General features: G+C 35.3%; 1 protein-coding gene across 1 annotated transcript in view; it reads left to right on the forward strand.

Annotated features, from left to right (window-relative positions):
- The window catches only part of LOC129220525 (uncharacterized), a 54,018-nt gene that overhangs the window by 11,278 nt on the left and 22,460 nt on the right, over nucleotides 1–20,280 (forward strand). The window contains exons 4-5 of the mRNA XM_054854953.1: nucleotides 863–982; nucleotides 17,217–17,427. Of these exons, the coding sequence (XP_054710928.1) occupies nucleotides 863–982; nucleotides 17,217–17,427 (331 nt within the window). The remainder of the gene's footprint in view (nucleotides 1–862; nucleotides 983–17,216; nucleotides 17,428–20,280) is intronic.

The raw sequence follows: 20,280 nt of genomic DNA on the forward strand, positions 1-20,280 counted from the left end.
AGTGAATATGAAAGAAAAAAAGAAGCCCGGAGTCGGAGTCGCATGCTTTCTAACGACTCCGACTCCTTTACCTCAAAATCAGTCCGACTCCACAGCCCTGCTCATAAGTTTTCTTTTGTCTATCTAGTGATCAGAACATATTGAGAAACTTTAAAATTTGACAGTGAGTAATATATTTGGGAAAATTATACTGTTAATGAATTTCTGTACAATTTAAACTGACCCAGTATAGGTTGCAAACCTTTCAAAGTACTAGGTATTTACGTATATTTTTGATATTAAAGAATCTGCTTTGAAATATGATACTTGTCCTGCATTTATTACTCGTTTTCATATGTAATGTGCTTCAGGTTTGTTTGCATCTGCCCCCTATAGGGGAGATTTAAGACATTTTACAAAATATCATAAAGTAAAGAAATAATTGTTTGAAAAATCTAAAAAAAATTCATGTCGCAAAGAAAAGAGAAAAGACTATTCGATCATGTAGACCTTTTCGCACTGAGAAATTGATGACATTTTTTGAAAAATTGCGAAACGAAAAAAATTCATTTCACATGTGCCCCCCTTTCCCTAACATTTAAATGGCTGACCGGATTAAGTAAAATCTGGTTTACTAGCGGCCGGATAAATGAAGGATACTGTATTTTCGACCCTGCAACGCTGTATGATTCCGAATCGTACCCGTATCCCCTCCTAAAAGTTCTTAAATATTTAGCTAAAATACCCTGTGTATAATCTCTGCAATACAATTTATTTTAACATAAACTTTAAAAAAATATATCTGAAATTTGAAATTTTTTTACCATGTTTATTCTTTTTTTTAACACTCCACTCACTCCATCCAACCTTTGGTGCATTCCAGAGAGTCTTGCTTGTGACCAACCGAACCCTTTCAAATGCAACGAAACCGAATGTATTCCTCAGTCCCAAAGATGCAACGGTGTCAGCGAGTGTACGAATGGTGCTGATGAGGTCAACTGCGGTGAGATTTTTTGACTAAAGTTTCTTTTAATGATTAAGTAGTTATGAATGTGGTAATGGTTTTCTGTTATGCAAAGCTTCTGTAACACAAAGCAGTTGATCAGCCACTTCGCTGCTGAACTTACAAACGAAAAAGTAAATGAACATTTTTTTTTGCTCTAGGACGTGTCATTTGTAATGAAATTTGATGTTCAAATCTCAACGGTCAACTGCGTATTCTTGGAGAGGACAAAAATGCCTTGTTTGTTGCTTGCAATGGGGTATAAATTCAGTACAATATGTTGCTTTTTACTTCCTTTTACAAAAAAGGGAGTATTGTATTCGCGAAAAAATTTTCACCCAAAAATCGGCCTTAATTTCCATTTTGGTCACTCCCAAATGAATGTTGAGTTTTTTTTTTCAACTTGACCACACGTGGATATGTGCCTAGGATCGTAGACACCCGAAATATCCATTGTGACGATCCCCGAGTTAATTACAACGAGTTTTCTCGTGACGTCTGTATGTACGTATGCATATGCGTATGTGTGTATGTGTGTATGTATGTCGCATAACTCAAGAACGGAATGTCCTAGAAAGTTGAAATTTGGTACGTAGACTCCTAGTGAGGTCTAGTTGTGCACCTTCATTTTTGGTTGCATTCAGATGTTCCAAACGGGGTCTTTTTCACCTTTTTGGGTGGAAATCATTGTTAAATTTCGATGTAAACCTCAAGTGGTGCTATAATTTGGCCGACACTTGGCGATATATCGCCAATCTTTTGATCGCCAAGTTTTGTCGCCAACTTGGCGACAAATTTGGCGATTTTTCAAAAAAAATCTGGTCTCAATTTGGCCGCTGTTGGTGATATTTAGAGAGTAAACAATTGAATCATATTAAAACTGCCAATAATGAGAAAATGACATTAAATTGGAGTAAAAGGAAGTCATGTGATGCACACATCAGCTCACATTATTTTCCAAATGAGAACTTTCAATCGTTTCATGTTTGGATAATAAGCGAAAACGAATCACATTTCATTGCATCTTGATCCCCTCCCTTATCTTCCAATATTTATACTAAAACAGCACATTGCTTCTCTCACCGTTCACATTCTAGAATGAAAAGACGAGGTGAACATGTGTCAACCTACATCATCACTAGAGTATATCGTTTTGTACTTTTTTCCCGGAGTGCTGCAATGCCTGTAAATTTCAAAACTTAGAGCAGTGGTTCTCAATCTTTTCACCAAACTGAGGACCACTTGTACCTTTCAGAATCCTTGGCGAACCACATAGATATTATTAATATAAACGAGCTGATGTGTGCATCACATGACTTCCTTTTACTCCAATTTAATGTCATTTCCCCATTATTGGCAATTTTAATGTGATTTAATTGTTTACTCTCTAAATATGACCAATATCACTAACAATGGCCAAATTGAAACCAAATTAAAAAAAAAATAAAATAAAAAATCGCCAAATTTGTCGCCAAGTTGGCGATAAAACTTGTCGACCAAAAGACTGGTGATATATAGCCATGTGTCCAACAAACTATAACACCACTTGAGTTTAAATCGAAATCAAGAATGATTTCCCCCTGAAAAGGGGCAAAAGACCCCCTTAGGAACATCCGAATGCAACCAAAAGGGAAGGTGCACAACTAGGCCCCACTAGGAGTCTTCGTACCGAATTTCAACTTTCTAGGACATACCGTTTTTGAGTTATGCGAGATACACATACAAACGTACATACAGACGTCACGAGAAAATTCGTGGTAATTAACTCAGGGGTCATCAAAATGGATATTTCGGGTGTCTGTAAGTTCCTAGGCATATATCCACGTGTGATCGGGTCGAAAAAAAAAGCTCACCATTCATTCGGGGGTGAGAAAAATGGAAATTAAGGCCGATTTTTGAGTGAAAATATTTTTGCGAATACAATACTTCCTTTTTTGTAAAAGAAAGTAAAAACAAAATAAAAAGACAGATAGCGCCAAATTAAACACGTTAATGACTCCCTTGGTCTTGCTTCTCACTTGAAAGTTTCTCAATATTTGGCTCGAAAGAAGTTAACGCCAGTCTCAGAGGAGCATTCAAATTTAGCAACCTATTTCTGTGTTTATTCTCGAGGACACATAATGGCAATCCAACACATAAATACAAATGCTATGTAGTCGGGACTGTACTTACGGTTAGCAGTCTTTCTTTTAGGACCACTTTTAGTTAATATTGTGCTATCCCTGGCAATATTACTGGTAGAACATCCTGCTTTAGCGTTCTCACTATTCGTCTTCTTAAAAACACCCGAAAGTTTCATCTGTTTGCTCATTTTAGTAAACTACAATCACCAAGCAAAAAACACGCACGCTCGTCACTTGACAGTTGAGCCAGCACTGAGTCAATGGGCAGTGGCGCGATCAAAGGCGCCAGTTGTCGCCAGGTTCAGGCGTGTTTGGTCGTTTGGTCAACACAATACTGCAAACGTTTTGAGTTAAAAAAATTCGGCAGACGCATTAATTTAAGTCTCAAGAGCCAAGATTTAAATTTATTATTTTATGACTGTTCACTTCGCGGACCACATGAAAACAGTCTGCGGACCACAGGTTGAGAATCACTGACTTAGAGGGAAAACACAAAGGGTGCATTCGGAAACAAGGATCGGTCGCTTCGGTGCAACCACAAGCGTTCGGAAACGCTTGCGGTGGAACCGATGACGTCACTTAACCGCGTTCGGAAACGCTGCGGTCATTTTCTGGCGGTCGACTTGGTAGTAACCTGTCGCACCGCTGTTTGGAAGCGGTTAGCGAGATCACAAACGTCACAAAAACTGTGTTGGCCAATCCGGTCGTGTTTCATGTTTTGATCATAACGCACGTGACTTTCCTATCACGAAAGTTACGCTTTGATTGGAGTGTCTTTTGCTGCTGAACTAGAATTACCGCGGTTTATCACGAGCGTTCGGAAATACAGCTGTTCTACCGCAATTCCTAGAGAAATTCCAAATACGTCATAACCACATAGGGCTAACCACGCGGTGTAACCGGTGGATCATTTCCGAACGCAGCCAAAATGTTCACTAATCATAGCTACAGCAAAAGGTTCATGCTTTTGGCTTTAGGAGATGCCAACTGTAATGAAACTTGCTGATCAAACCTCAAAAGGTCAGTTCAGTCATGCGTCATCAACTTAACTGATCTTGACTACACTTCTAATCCAAATATGAAAATCCCAAAAAATCTGTTTGTTGTGCTGAAATTGTATGGAGGTAATGTATTTCGAGAATACTTAACTGACCGTCTGAGGTTTGAACCATAGAGCAGGATTTAGTAAATGGAGAGAGCACGTCCAATCATTGGCTAAGCAAAAGTTTGGGCAAAGACCTCAAGTCGCATGACTCAACGACGACCAATGGTTGACACATTTTGCTTGAAACTAGCGAAAAAAACCTGATTTCTTCCATTGCTTTTCTTTAAAGTAGATCACTTGACTTGGGGTACTTCCTTCACGAATGAAAGTCTTCTCACCATCCATTTCATCTCTTCTCAATGGTTGGAACATAAAATCTCATCACAGTTACATCTTCTAATGCAAAAATGCGACATCAAAACTGAAAATTATGAACATTTTAGTGTTTGTTCTCGAAGTTTTGAAATTTTAAGACAGTACTTCGCACAGAACACTTTTGGCAGTTATTCCATTGCGGGAAAAAAGTACAAAACGAAGCACTTTGCTGCGTGTAGATTCATATATTCCCTTCTCGTCTTTTCTTTCCAGATTTTGGGGGCGAGAGAAGCAATCGGCTCTTTTAACTTAGATATTGAAAGATAGAGGGGACAAAGCTACTGTGAAATTTGACCCTCTTACACTCATAATAAGAACATGAAACGAATAAAAATTCTTACCTCGAAGATCTAAAAAATCAGCTTTTGTTACTGAATTTAATCTCTCTTTGTTACTGAATTTAATCTCCCTTTGTTACTGAATTTAATCTTCCTTTGTTATTGAATTTAATCTCCCTTTGTTACTGAATTTAATCTCCCTTTGTTATTGAATTTAATCTCCCTTTCAAGCACCAAAAGGGGCATTTTTTTCTCTCTCCAAGAATAAGGGAGAGTGTTGTCCTTTGGGACACTTTTCATATTTAAATTTTTGACGTCAATTATTTGAATCAAATTTGAAATCTAAAAGTCTAATTAAAATTCCTCAACCTCTTTCTATGCCATATATTTTTTCTAAATTCAGACAGTTTGAAAATAAAATATTGACAACGATTTAAATTGAAAGTTCCAAGCTGTCGCAAGATACAACATCCTATTGTCCCTTGGGACACATTCTGTTGTACTATGGGAAAGTCTTCATGATTCAGGAAACAGCCATACTTGAACCAATTGTACACCAAAAAGCAAAAAAAATATATTTTTTTCATGGTAGTGAATTAAATCATGAATAATGAAAAATGAATTATGAATTACCATCTAACATTAAATGTGTTTAAAAGACAACATAAGATTAGAACGTTGTTCCATGTTCCTAAACATATCTTAATTATTAAGAACCATGCATATGTTGTACCTTGAAACGTGTCCTAAGGTACAATCACCAAGTGGTTTTGAAAAACCAAAATGGTGGTCAATCTAGATGCACTATCATTATTTTCGCACGACCAAAATATTTAAAGTACTTCTCTTTGACAACAAAATAAAATTCAGATGATTAGTTTTACAAATACAAAGACAGAAAATGAAATAAAAATGAAGAAAATATTTACATTGGAGTCATGAAATTTTCCTTCTCTCACAAAACCGTCAATTTTACTCATTTGATGCTGATTTTTAGTATGGCAGCATTTAGTGGTGAAGGTTACTATCAGAGATTACAAAACATGGCTGCTAAAAATAGATTCTTAGAAATTAGCAGTCTCCCAAATAACAACACTTCCCACTACTTAACAGATCTTTTGAGATTTGAACATCAAAGTTGATCACAGTAGACATCTCCTGATATAAAAATATGACATTTTTACTGTAGAGACGGAGTAAAAAAAGAATGAATAAATGAAAATTAGTGACCATTTTAGTGTTTTTGCTCGAAATTTTAAGGCTTTACTTCTCGCAGAAGATAATATTTTATCAGAAAAAAATTGATATCCGTAATGTTCATGTAGATTGACCACTTTTGTCAGAAATTTCGCTCCGGAAAAAAAAAAATTGGAAAGCAAAGCCTCCTATTGCAAACTTCCCTTATCCGTTGAAAGAAATTTCTCAATTTTCTTATCTTTTGAACCAAACTACACATTTCTCTTTTCTCAATTACTGATAATTTTCTTTAATCTCACGAAGAAAATTCAGTACACCAGTCTTCTTAGTGCACACATAACTAAGTCTCTCATCCCTTAAAATTTTAAATTTGCCCACATTTTCACTGCCAATTTTTCAAACGCAAAAGAATACCCACCTGTTTTTGATTTGGATTTAGTCTTTCTTCTGTTTTTCCTCCGATCTAAACATGTGCAGAAGTATTTTGCTTACATTATTTTGTGTAACTGCAGATTTTTCTTCTAAAATTATTTATCGAAGCGGTCGAAACTTCTTTGTAATTCATATCCTTTCTTTTTCCTCACATTGAAAGTTTTCTTACGGGATTTATTTACACTGCTCAAAACAATCAGGGGAGCAATGGATCAATCACACAATTTGAAGAAACCGTTGTGAGATAGCCTTGCGAAGGAATAAAATGGAGTACACACGTGTATTAATATGTAATACAGCAAAAAAGAAGCAGAAAACATTTGACTGAGAACTTGACTCCCCTGAAGCACTAAAACGAAATTAAATTATGCCTCTCCAACATTGACTGCTACAGTTCTTTGTGTTTTCCCGGTTTCTTGTCCTCCGGTAAAACGGCAAGCCATGGAACCCGGTAAATTACGGTGACGTGGCATTTTCCAATAATAATAAAAAAAAAATTAAAAAAAAATTAATTTGAATTTTGACATCTTGAATTCAAATTATGTTCTTCGCAATCACGAGTGTGTGTATGTAGGCGTGTGTGTTTGTGTGTGGGGGGTATGTGTGTGTAGGCATGTGTGTTTGTGTCTGTGTGCAGGCATAAGTGTGTGAGTAGTTGTGTGTATCAATGTGTGTATATGTGGGGGGGGGGGTTATGTGTATGTGTGTGTAGGCATATGTGTTTATGTCTGTGTGCAGGCATGAATGTGTGGGTAGTTGTTTGTATGAATGTGTGGTAGTTGTGTATGTGTTTGTGTGCGTGTGTAGGTGTCTGTATGTATTTGTGTGTGTATGTGTTTGTGTATGTGTGTGTAGGTGTATGTGTGCATGTGTTTGTGTGTATATGTGTGTGCATGCGTGTGTGTGTGTGTAGTTGTGTATGTATGCGCGTGTGTGTAGGACATGGATGCAACCGGAGACGGCTTTCGCTATAGGAGCAGCATCGGGAGGAGACGGTCGACGGTGATGGTGCAGAGGGTGGCGGTGGGAAAATAAAATCAAAGGACATCAAAACAGTCAAGTGAGAACAGTAAGCAATCGTGATTGCTCAAAAAAAAAAGAAAAAAATGAACGGTTGAATTTTACCGCTCAGACAGTGAAAAATGGCCTTCTGTTAAATCGCGATTTTCGCACTTGTATCCCTTTTCTGCTTTTCGACGACAGGAATATCGATTTGCTTCCAAAGTTAACGTTTCATTCTCATGTTTCCTGAAAACATGGAGGCTTTATTGGAAATTAGTTTCCGGAATAATGTTTTTCTCAAATTTGTTAAAACCATGTGCTCCCCTAATTTTTTTGAGCAGTGTATTTCCAAAACCTCATGCGATTTTTACAGCGTTGTTTTTGTTTTTACAGCGTTGTGATTTTAATCTGTCATACATCTTTCTTTCTAGTTCATAGTTCTGGTTCAGCCCTTTCGCTCGCAGCCTTTCAAAACTAATTCTTTTCAATAGCATACACTATGCTCTTCCTTGTTTCTTCACTTGCTTTGCAATATTCATCTTCAAAAAATTGTTTCATTATTTTTTTAACATTCTACTTTAGAACCAGACGTAATCTTTTGCATAAATGTTAAAATAACACGAATCATCTATTGTTGACCTGCAAAAATACATTTTTTTCTGGAAACATCTTTAATTTGTTATTTTTTGCTCTAATCAATTGTTTCTCGAATCAAAATTATTCATAGCTTCAATCAAAACTTCATACCCAGTATCCTGGATACATACGTCAACAAATTTCAATATAAAAAATCAAACTTAATAACGACGTTCTCATGGGTGCGAACCTAGGGGAAAGGACTTAGACTGTGCCATTAAAATTTTTAGGGTTTTTTTTTGAGGGGGGTCTTTATAATATTGGAGGGCCCTCACTTTTGGGGGAATGGGCACCCTTGATTCTACTAATGAAATCAAAGTAGTTATGCTTGTAAAATATATACTCATTAAAAACGCAAGCTTTTATTCACTTTGAATCACGCTAAAGTATCTTAAAGTTAAAATATGTACATGAACAAATATTTATTAATGTATGTATACTTTATCAATATTTTTTTCTATAACCAGCATTTATTAATGTATTTCCGAGAACTTACTCTCTGGACCAGATGAATAACAACCTGCAATTTCGACTCCTCCGCTTTAAACGAATCTGTATCACAAAGTCAGACTAACCCAAGTCCAAACGCTGCGATTTTCAAGCTATTATTTCATCATCCTATGTGGAATTTTATTCCGAATTGAGCTATAACAAAATTATTCTGGAAAAAACGTGATTATTTTTGACAATGTTATAAGAGCACGAGTCACAATATTTCTAAATTCCGGACAAACGTTTATACGCTCTCCTGCGTACTGATAATGTGGCTTGTGTTGGTCTGGCTTTGAGGTACAGAAATAAAGGCTGCTTTGAATCTTATCTGGTTACTGAAGTTTATGTATTATAGTTTCTCAAATTACCTGTCATAGACTAAAGCATGCATATGTCTTAGTCCTTTAGAGCTCTAGTGCGATTAAATCTGCACTGTTGGATAAAATTAAGAGATGGAAGGTATTTTCACACGTTTCTCGGAAAATATCACATGAAACCTGGACAGTTGGTTGCCATATGATACCCAATGGCGCTGGTGTCGCCGAGATGAGTTTATGTATTCTTGTGGCCATTGCTAAGGCAGCAGGATGTATGAAAGTCTGCAGCTAGATGCTCAGCTCATTCCACTCTACAACAAGTATCGATTTGAATCGTGTTTTTTGAATAATCTTGTTGTTTTTTGTTGATTTTTAGATGAAATGCGTGAACATCATCGTTTACACGAAGATATGAGGTGGATAATTGAGGCGGAACAGCCCCAAGCTCAGGTTGCCTAGGGTGCTTGGGAATTGTGTGTAACTCTAACCGTTGTTTCGAATTTGTGGAGTCAGTTTAAAAACAGTGAGACAGTGTCCACAGAAGAACAGGACAAGGTCATCCGAAAACACCAACACCCAATAAAGACCAGTATTTGTTACTTACAGCCAAGCGCCAGAGGACGTCTACAGCGACACAGCTGTCTAAAAACCTCGCTGTTGCCACAGGAACATTAGTTCCAAGGAAGACAGTGGCCAGGAGGTTCGCTGAAAGAAGGTTATATGCCAGGAAGCTCGCCATTTGCATCCCACTCACTCCCTCCCACAAAGGAGAGCGTTTACAATGGTGCAGACAGCACCAACACTGGATGCAGCTCCAATGGGCTAATGTTCTTTTCCCAGATAAGTCCAGATCCAGTCTACAACCTTAATCTTGGCGAATATTCATATAAAAGGAACCTGGGACCCGATACCATCCCAATCACATCATGGAAAGGGACCATTATGCTGGTGGAGGAGTCATTATTTGGACAGGGATCATGCAAGATACCGCTCACCACTCCATGTCTTTGATACTGGTTCCGTAAATGCCCAGAGGTATAAGCACTCGATCCTTCAACCCTATGTGCGTCTTTTCGGGGGTGCTGTTGGCCCTGAATTCGTCTTTATGGACGACCATGCCGACCACATAGGGCTCTCCTGGTTAAGGAGTATCTGGAAAGTGAAAATATTCATCGAATAGATTGGCCTGCCAAATATCCTGACCGTATTCCCATTGATCATGCTTGGGACGCTCTTGGGAGGGCTATTGCGATACGTCACCCTTACGAAAATTGTTGACAGAGCTTTATGGAATTCTATAGAAATTTATATAGAAGTCTATAAGAAAGTTCCTATAGAAGTTATTTCTATGTAATTCTATAGATATCCATATAGAACTTGATATGGAGATATCTATAGAGAGATATCTATAGAGAATTTCTATAGAGAATTTCTTGTATAAAGTTCTATAGAAACTGCTATAGAATCTGATCATAAGGTTTCTATCGATAATTAATTCTATAAAATTCTATAGAATTTGATCAGAAAACTTCCCTTACTGTAGAATTTTGTAAAAAGTTGAGAATTCGTTCATTTTGTTTACAATTATAGTTTTCATTAGTGTTTATATAATACTTCTAGTTTGGAAAGGCTAAAAAGCCCTAATTAATTAAGAAGTTTAATCCCTAAAATGAAATGGTTTAATTCCTAATTAATCTATTTAATGTTAAGAATAATTAGTTTAACACAATTAATTATTTGTTAAGGTCATATTTTTTATATTACAATGGCGGATTGTAGTATGGTCTTTAATAATAATACTGCTGTATTTTGTCATAGTTCGATGAAAAAAAATCACAAACTTAATTAAATAAAAAAATATACTCATAAAAAATAAAAATTATTTATTATTTACAATGTTTAAGTTATTTTATAGTAAAAATAAAATTTCTAAACATTGAAGTTAATTCTAAGTGTGTGAGAAATTGTATAAAACTTTGTCATTGTTTAATAAATAAAATAATCAAAATTCCAAGATGCAACTCCGTATTTTGTCGCGAGAGTTTGCCAGCAATATTTCTCTCAATCTCTTTGCGCATGCGCCAGTCTGTTTTCCCTTTTCTGCCCCGAACGGCGATAATCGTCCATCTTGCACGTGCGATCGTCTATGCGTTTGCCCCGCTGAAATGGCTGAACCTTGCCGAATTCGTTAGAAAGTATGTGTTATTTTTCTGTTGTTTTGTTATATTTATATTTTTATCGTTTTTTAAACAAATTGGGAATGAAAAAACTTATAAATAGTAGTTATAAAACAAAACTTGAATTTTAAATCCGGAATGAACTTCCTTATGCATCGGAAATAGCATTTGATTTTACTAAATAAAGCTCATGACTGAGTAATGACATTAATTTACTAGTGAGTTTTGCATTAAAAATGTATATGTAAGTAACAAACCGAAAGTTTGGACGTGTTAACATTGTTTTTTATACTGATAGGGGTTTAAATATTTAATTAGCACTCCCAAATGGTACCACTGTCCAGTGTTATGAAGTGTCTTTATCTAACTATAATGTGTAATCGTTGTAATAAATTGCTGCACCTAATATTTTTAGGCATAATTTGGTTTTGTCAAACGTGCGAGACAACAACAAAATTAACAATTAACAATTAATTAACAATTAACAAATTAAAACAAAATTAAGTGCTACACTTAGGTCATGGAAATAAGCGTATGAGATATCATTTACAGGGTTCATACACAATCAGGCAGAAAATGTTATGGATCTGGGTGTCTTTATAAATCAGGACTTCAAGTTTAGTCAACAGTGCAGTATCGCTAGTAACAAAGCCAACAGAATGCTTGGGTTCATCAAGAGATCTATTTCAAACAAATCTAAGAAAGTTCTTCTGCCTTTTATATAGGAGTTTAGTAAGACCTCATTTGGAGTATGCTGTTCAGTTTTGGTCGCCTTATCTGAAGAAAGGTATTTTCGTATTGGAAAGGGTTCAAAGAAGGGTAACTAAATTAGTAAGGGGACTCTCAGATTTAGATTATGATACCAGACTTAATAGGCTTAACATGTATAGCCTGGAGCAAAGGAGAGTCAGAGGGGACATGATTCAGGTATTTAAATTTATCAAAATGAAAGATGTAAATGGATTAAATTTTTGCGGGGAAAGCAGGACAAGGGGTCATTGTTTTAAGCTATTTAAATCTCAGGCTAACTTGGAAATCAGGAAAAACTACTACTTTAGCAGGGTCGTGGGCACTTGGAATAGCTTACCGGAAGAGGCGGTAATGAGCAAGGGAGTGGATAGCTTTAAGAGGGCCATTGATCTTCATTGGGGACTAATTAATTGACTAGGACCAGCCTAGCTGGGCCCAGAGCCTGTTGCTGGTCGTCACATTTGTATTTGTATTGTATTTGTATTTGTATATTAATTATGTAAAGCATTGTCATTGTGTTTTATGAGACTCTTAATAGGATCTAGAGGCTGTATAGGAAGATCTATAGAGGCTCTATAAGAAATACCTGTGTAGAGTTTTATAGAATTATGGCCCAATTTTCTATAGGGCATTTCTATAGGATTCTGTAAAAATAACTCTATAGAATTCTAAAAGAAGTATATAGAACTCTATAGAACTAATTTTATAGAAACCTATAGAATTTTTTTCTATAGAGAACGGCTTATAGAATATTGGGCCATAAATCTATAAGACTCTATATAGGTATTTCTAAAGAATTTTTTAATAGAATTCTATAGACCATTTTCATAAGGGCAACCCCCACCCAGAACAATTTCCGAGTTTAAAACTGCTACGGTGGAAGAGTGGAAGGACCTTCCCCCAAGCACTCCTTAACTCTCGTATTAACAGCATGCATACTCGTTGTGCATGCTGTCTATCTGTCAGAGGTGACCACACATCACACTTGAGGCGGCCACACACCATACAAGCCTCACTTTCATTGCCATCTTTCATCGTAAAGTTCAGTCTGCATTGGAATGTTGCCAATAACTCTTGCCAATGAATGACAATTTAATTTTTGCTTTGCACACATTATTGTCATACTATAAGTTATATCTGCACCAAATTTCAACAATTTTTATCCAGTATTTCTCAAGATATTTGGGAAAATGCTTTCCATCGCCAAATGTTGTCCACCAGTGTAATTAAACCAACCATCAAATAGATTTTATTTAAAAATATAGCAATTTTTCCTTTAAGTTTCCAAACTCATTTCTGAGCACTTTTTGATTTGTACTGTAAAAGAAAAAATTTCGTTTGCTACTCTTTCTGTAATTTTTATCATGGGTTAATGTTTGAGTAGAAAAAGTATGAAGCAGTATCTCGATATCGTTGAAATTAAAGGCGAACATCCGGTGTATAGGCTGAAATGAAGAACGTATCTAGGAGTTTGCAACAATGACAGTATGCCGTTATAGATGTGCGATTGTTCATGCAAGTCCCAGCTATTTTATTCTGTTTTGAAAATGCAGTGTTTTCGAAATTGATTTGCAGCCCCGAGTGAAATGAAATGTTTTATTTTCTTATAGTTGTTCCCTTAGAATTTTTGTTTGTTTCAAACATTTTTGTTTTGATGTGTGCATTCAATACACTCTTTTCCTCTCCTCCCTGCTAGACACAAACAAATAGAATCGCTTTCACTGGTCGCTTATAAATTTCCACCTCTAGCGTAAACAGACAGTACCAAATACAGTGAAACCTGTGTAAGTTGACCACCTGCGGTGCACTGCTTTAGTGGTCAACTTAAGCAGGTGGTCAACTTACAGAGGTTGATTTACAGTGACTCCCAAAAGTCTTCGTACACCTACGACTTTCAACGAAATAGTCCCCAATCCATTGGTTAGAATTAATATTTCGGAATAGGTATTTAATTATAAGATCTATGATCATTTTTTAACAAAACTACATGAAAAGTTTTTAAAAAATATTAAAACTTAATTTTTTAAAAATCAAAAACCAAAAAGTGTCGGAAATTTTATCTCACAAAAGTCTTCGTACACTTTATAAAATGTCTATAGATTATTGAATAATCTAACTCTTAATTAAGTTATTAATTAGTAGAATATCATACAGTATTCATAATACCTTTTAAACGTCTGGGAATAGATTTCATTATTTTTCTTTCTTTTTTTTTCCGTAATTTCTGAGTAAGTGTTCAACCACACTTCTAGTCTTACTCTTTCTAGCTCTATTTTCGTTTTAAAGCCCTATTTTCGTAGTCTAGCCTTCAGATATCTCTAAATTCGTTACATTAGGTTAAAATCTGGAGATTGAGGGGGTATTTTCTAAAATTTAAGACAAATTTCGAGGCACTAGACGCAAACGTTGAAAACCTTGTGCTTCTTATCGTTATCTTGATAAAAAATAAAGTTGATTCCAATAACCAAATTTTTGGTTAAGAGTTCAAAATTGGTTTTTAAAATATTTAAAGGAACAGCAAGATTCATTATTTCATCAAAAAATTACAAACTATCAAGTCCTGATGCTGATATGCACCCTCACACTAGAACACCTCCACCGTCCTGATTAACTGATCCAAATAAGTTCTTAAGATGAAGTTCCTAATTTTTTTTTTCTACTTACAGTTATGCAACAATTTAACTAAAAATGTTGAATTAATATTTATCTGTAAGTTAGACGTGATTCTAAAACATTTTTAGCTTATTTATCATTGATTTTGCAACGAAAAGCGTAAGCTTTCTGTTTTTCGCACGACCAAGAAAATTTCGGCGGGAAGAGGTCCCATTTAATCCAGCTAATCAGAGAATTTGGCAAACAATTTTAGGGGAAAATTAAATATAAAATGTTTCATTTTACTCTGCAGAAACTTTTACAGCACTCAAATGTGTATTTTTCATAAATTTTTTAACTTTAAATCTCCGATCACGTTTTGTCAACTTTGCCGGTTGACCTTTTCTTACCTTGTTTTCGGCCCGATTCCTTTCTTCAAAGCATTTTATCAAGCACTTTACAATACAAACAAATCAATTAACTAATTTAGAGACATTTCAAACCAGTTTACCACTACTGTGGGAAAAAAATTCAAATTTTGAATGGTGTTTGCGGTTTTTTACGAATACCAGCCATTTTAGAGAAATAAGCACAATATTAAGGAATAAATAAACGAAAAATTAAAGCCAAATGACTCTTAAGGGTCAACACAATGCGAAAATATTAAGAAAACGGTATATGACAATTTGAATCATCAATTTATTCGAAAATATTTGAGTGTACGATGACTTTTGTGGCGTGTTATTTCTGTGTCTCTTCGTTTTCTGACCCATTTCAAAAAGAAGATCCATCAATATTTTGAAAAAACCAATGTGTTGTATTTAGAATGACATAGAAATGATGTGAAAAAATATTGGACTTCATATTCGAATTCAGTTTCGAGTTATTTTGGTTTTACTAAAAAATTTCAAAGTGTACGAACACTTTTGGGAGCCACTGTATATGATAAGAGGTAATTCCGTGCATGAAAAAAGCGTTCAACTTAGACAAGTGGTCAACTTACAAGGGTGGTCAACTTTACAGGTTTTACTGTATCCAGGGTTGCCAGAACTAAGAACAGTAAATACGGGACAGGCTTCTAGGAGTAAAAAAAGGAAGGGGGGATATTTTTGAGACGTCTATTCATGATAAATCTGAAAAATTCAATCGTAACGAAGCATTAAACCTCACAAAATGTCGCCTATCAAAGAATAAAAACCGTTTTCATTGCGATAGACGACGCATGTGCAGAGATATATTTCCAACATAAGAAGAAACAATCATTTGGTTCCTCATAGTCTGCCGCCAAAACAAAAACATACCAACCAAATCAAAAGAAAAATAATTTTTGCGTTTGCTGCCACATAGTTTTCTTTATTGCTTTTTATTTCACATTTTTTGTTTTACTTAGGTTTTTTTGCCTTAAAATAATGTTTCGTTCTGTAAAATATTGTTATCAGCCAGAATAAGGGACAGGGTTGGCAAAAACCCGGGTTTTTTTTTAAAAAGCCCATGGACCCAGGGTTTTTTGGGTTTTTTTAAATAAAACCCAAAAAAACCCAACTAAAGCTGGGTTTTTTTTAAAAGAAATGTGGGTTTTTTTGTCTTTTTTTAGGGAAAATGTAGGGTACTTGTAGCATATTGTAGCGTAAGTATATGAACAATGCACAAGAATTGTCTTGGGGTAAAAAAAGCTGGAAAACTAGTTAAAATTCAGCGTTTTCTGAAGAAGAATATGAAAGACGACGAAACCCAAGAATGGTGAAGTTTCAGATTTTTTAGTTTACATGATTACCAACAGTTAAGGCAAAATTACTTCTTGAGTGATAAAATCTATTGTTCGTTTTTAATTACTACTATTTTTTTTTGCATTTTACTTTATTGTATTTCATTTTTTTATGCAAAACTACTGTAGAACCTCAAGTAGTTTAAATCCCTATTTACTGAATTCCAGCTTAATCAAGACATTTCTTTGAATTTTATGTTGCCTGTTTTTCTATTTCTGTGTACAGATTAAGAAATATTAAACTTTTTTGTAAGATAATGAAAATACTGTACATCCTATTCTGTTTTCTGTCCGACCATTTGTAAATCCTGTTAATTTCTTTAAAAAAATGTAACTTGTTAATTCGAAATTCGAGACGTGTCGGGTTGCAGAAAATAATTCACATGAAAGCCTTTTAGCTAGAGTAGTTTCCTCTGTACAATCTACAAATATTGAGAAAACCAGACGTGACAGGACTTAGTCAAGATAATTTGAGTTATTTATTGACCAGTTAAAAATAAAAGTTAAGTATATATTTTTTAAATCTTTGAAGTATTTTTAATGCCGTTAAGAGTTAAGAAATACTATTAAAGTTCAAAATTCATTTTTTATGTCCATTGTCTGTGGTGAAGAACAAATAAAATAGAAGTTTAAATTGTAAAAGTATTTAAATTAATTACTTTTTTAAAAAACTTCTCAAAAAATTTAAAAAAACCCAAAAGTGGGCTAAATAATGGGTTTTTTTAAATGGGTTTTTTCAAAAAAACCCATTGGGTCCAACCTAATTGGGTCCAATCCGGCCAACCCTGATACGGGACTTTAGCCGTCCCGTATGGAAGTTCCCCGGGACGCGGGACAATTTTTCAAAATACGGGACTTGTCCTTTGAAATCCGGGACGTCTGGCACAACCCTGACTGTATCCCTCATTCTAAATGTCCCTGAAAAATGTCGATATTCTTTCAGGCTTTGAGGAAAGAAAAAGGAAAAAAAATCTATGTAAAATGGCGGTTTTTTTTCTGTTTGTTTTTGTCTTTTTCGTTTTCTTTTCTCTTATTGGTCTCCTTTTTCTACAGGCGATGAAGTTGTCGTAACTGGTGACTTGAGTGCAAGCCGTGAAAAAGCTCTGAAGTTGCTAAACGAGAAGCAGAATATGGCTGGTGGTTGGGAAGAAAACACACCAGAAGCTGTTACTGCTGTACACCTAGCAAAGGGCTCAAATTTTAATGCAAATTGCGAAGAAAAGCTGATGGCGAAAGCTCTAGAGCTTCAAATTGTTACCAAAGAGTAATATAGAGTTCAATAATCTGATTTTTTTTTTTTTACTTTTGCATCTAATAGTTAGTTACACAAGGATCAAATAAATTCTTCTTCAACGTAAAATAAAATATTGAACCTAGAGGGTAAAGGAAACTGGGGCTAATGGGTCGTTTCCGAAATTTTATAAGTATTTTTTTCTTGAAGAGCATGTTTAAAAACATAGGATCTGACCATTTTAAAAATAATTTGACTAAGTTTAATATTTTTTCATTATTACTTAAATCGGTGCGCGCTTTCATCGTTTACCCTTCTGCCTATGACATCACAAATGATGAAATGTGATTCACTGACGCCATTCACAGAGCAAATATTTAATTCACATCTTTACTCACGTGTACTAGCAACGATATGGTTAGAGCGCGATATTAATTTCGCTTCTTGAATACCATAGCGTGAAAACGTGGTAGACAGATGCGGCAAACTGCATTTGTGACGTCATAAAGGCCACTCTTTATTTTCAAAATAGGACATTAAAAAAAATTATTTACAAATTCAGCGTTGGGAAAATGAAAGTTTTTTTTTTTTTTCTCCCTCCATATTTTTTTTTTTTTTTTTGCTTATTTTATCAACTTCAGTGCATTGAGAAGGAATACTAATGGAGGGAGCCATAGCAAATGTCTCAGTGATATAAGCTTGGGACTCAATGTTTCCCAGGTCAGGTGACTTTTTTGGCTGGGAAGTTGTCGCGTTTTGGCACGCAATCGCTCTTTTGGCATTAAATATTTTTCAGACGACGCGACGGCGCTTATTATGAAGTCGTGGCTACAAATCAGAGCAACTCTGGCTCCAACTCCTTTACCGCATAATAATAAATAAATAAATAAATAACGGATACAAATACAGACCTATCATTCAAACTCCCTCTCCCCACTTCTTTCCGGATTTTAAAATATAATGTTATTGCATTTCTCATGTATTTTGATGTTTATTCTCTAAAACGACGGGCATGTACAAATAGTTTAAAGTGTTCTGTTATAGGCTGAAAATTTATGGATTCATATGTATTGTAATCAATGTTTTGAAATGATTTCATACGCAGGCGCATACTAGTATTTAAATTGAAGCATAAAAATAGCAAATCTTTATTCTTGCGCATCTGCTGTTCCCAGGAGCTTGGCGAGAAGATACTCGCCAACAAAGCATATGTACACAAAATGCTTAAGAGCCGTTAAAATAATTACTAGTTAAGCAAAAAGCGTTTTTATGGAACTAAAATGGTTTTTGCACTCAAGATATACAATGTTTTATAACTTTTATAGGTAAAATAAGTAAAAAAATTTAAAAATTATAGGCAACTGTGGAATATGTACTCGTTGAATGCATATAAATGTTATTTTTTCTTTATTTAGAAGTAAAAAACATTCGTACATGCTAGAGAAAAGTTACTGGACCTCCTGGTGTGGTTTTTTCCTCTGAGTTTACAATGCTAGAATACTGCACTATTACTATAAATCTAATTTTTCCCTTCTACAGTTAAAGGTTGTTATCATGCGTGGCTTCAGCTAAAGAAAACTTCTTCAGCGGTTACGGTCAACTCGAAATTGCTCCCCAGGTCACATGGTACTGTTGCCGTATCGGGATAGTAGGGTTGCACTCTCTCCATCAATTCCTTCTCAATGCTTCAGTGACTAAAAAAAGTACATTTGACTGAAGGAAACAACCCTATTGTGAGTGCAGGGGAGACTGGGGCTAATTGTGGCAGCGCTTTGATTTTTACAGCGACGACTGTGGCTAAAAAATAAAAGCGACAGTAAAGTTGATAATGGACAAATGGTTATGTTCCCAACAGACATCACGTAGCACGCACCAATGAAGTTGGTAATTTCTTTTAGAGAAGTTAGAGAAGGGAACCGTCAAAATGACGTGTTTGTAAATATTTCATTGTTTAGTAATATTATGGTGTACCAAATCTATATAAATAAAACAGAGAATATATGTTCATACATATATGTGTGCGTATATAGTATATGTGTGTGTGTATATCAGTGGCGTCACTACGGGGGGCGAGGGGGACGATTGCCCCTGGTGACATCCATCTGGAGGGTGACACTCAAAGTGGAATTGCTAGTTTTTGAAAAATATGAAGCTAAAATGCATTTTAAGACTACAACTTTGAAAAATTTCCGAGGGAAAATCCCCGGACTCCACACTGTTACTTGTTTTATGTTGATTAGCTCACTTAAAATTTCGTTGTATCACAAATGCAGTTGTTTCTGAAAATAACATAAATTTCATGTTTCCATTAAAAAAAAATCTTTTGCGCTTGTAGGGGGGGGGACACCCAAAAGTTACCGCCCCGAGTGCCACCTATGATAGGTACGCCACGGTATATGTATGTGTGTGTAAGTATGTTTTCTACGCAAATCCACAGTTTACGGTCAAATTTGGCAAATAAGTACTTGGGCATCCGAGAAGGAACAAGGGGGGGGGGGGGGGTCAAACGCCAAAAAAGAACCGATCCGTTTGAATTTTTAATATTATGACTCTAAAATGGCATTTTTATAATATGAGGGCAAAGAAATGCTCGCAAAATTTAGAATAAAATATCCATAGAAATCCCTGATTTTTCTGCTTCAGATAAAATTCGTTCCAGTAATCCAAGATAATTAGAACGTGAATTATAACTGTTTTTAACTAATTTCATGCTAAAATGTAGGTAAGCCTTCAATCATTGTTGAACAATGCATTTATTAAAATTTGTAGCGTGAAGAAAATCATTGAGAAGAAAGAAATGTCGCCATTTTTTTCTCGAATATGAACGAATAAAATTCTGGCTTTTGCTTTGAGGCTTTTCCCGTAATCGGGGACTTAAAATGCTTC

Source organism: Uloborus diversus, chromosome 4, assembly GCF_026930045.1.
Source record: "Uloborus diversus isolate 005 chromosome 4, Udiv.v.3.1, whole genome shotgun sequence".
Taxonomy (NCBI): domain Eukaryota; kingdom Metazoa; phylum Arthropoda; class Arachnida; order Araneae; family Uloboridae; genus Uloborus; species Uloborus diversus.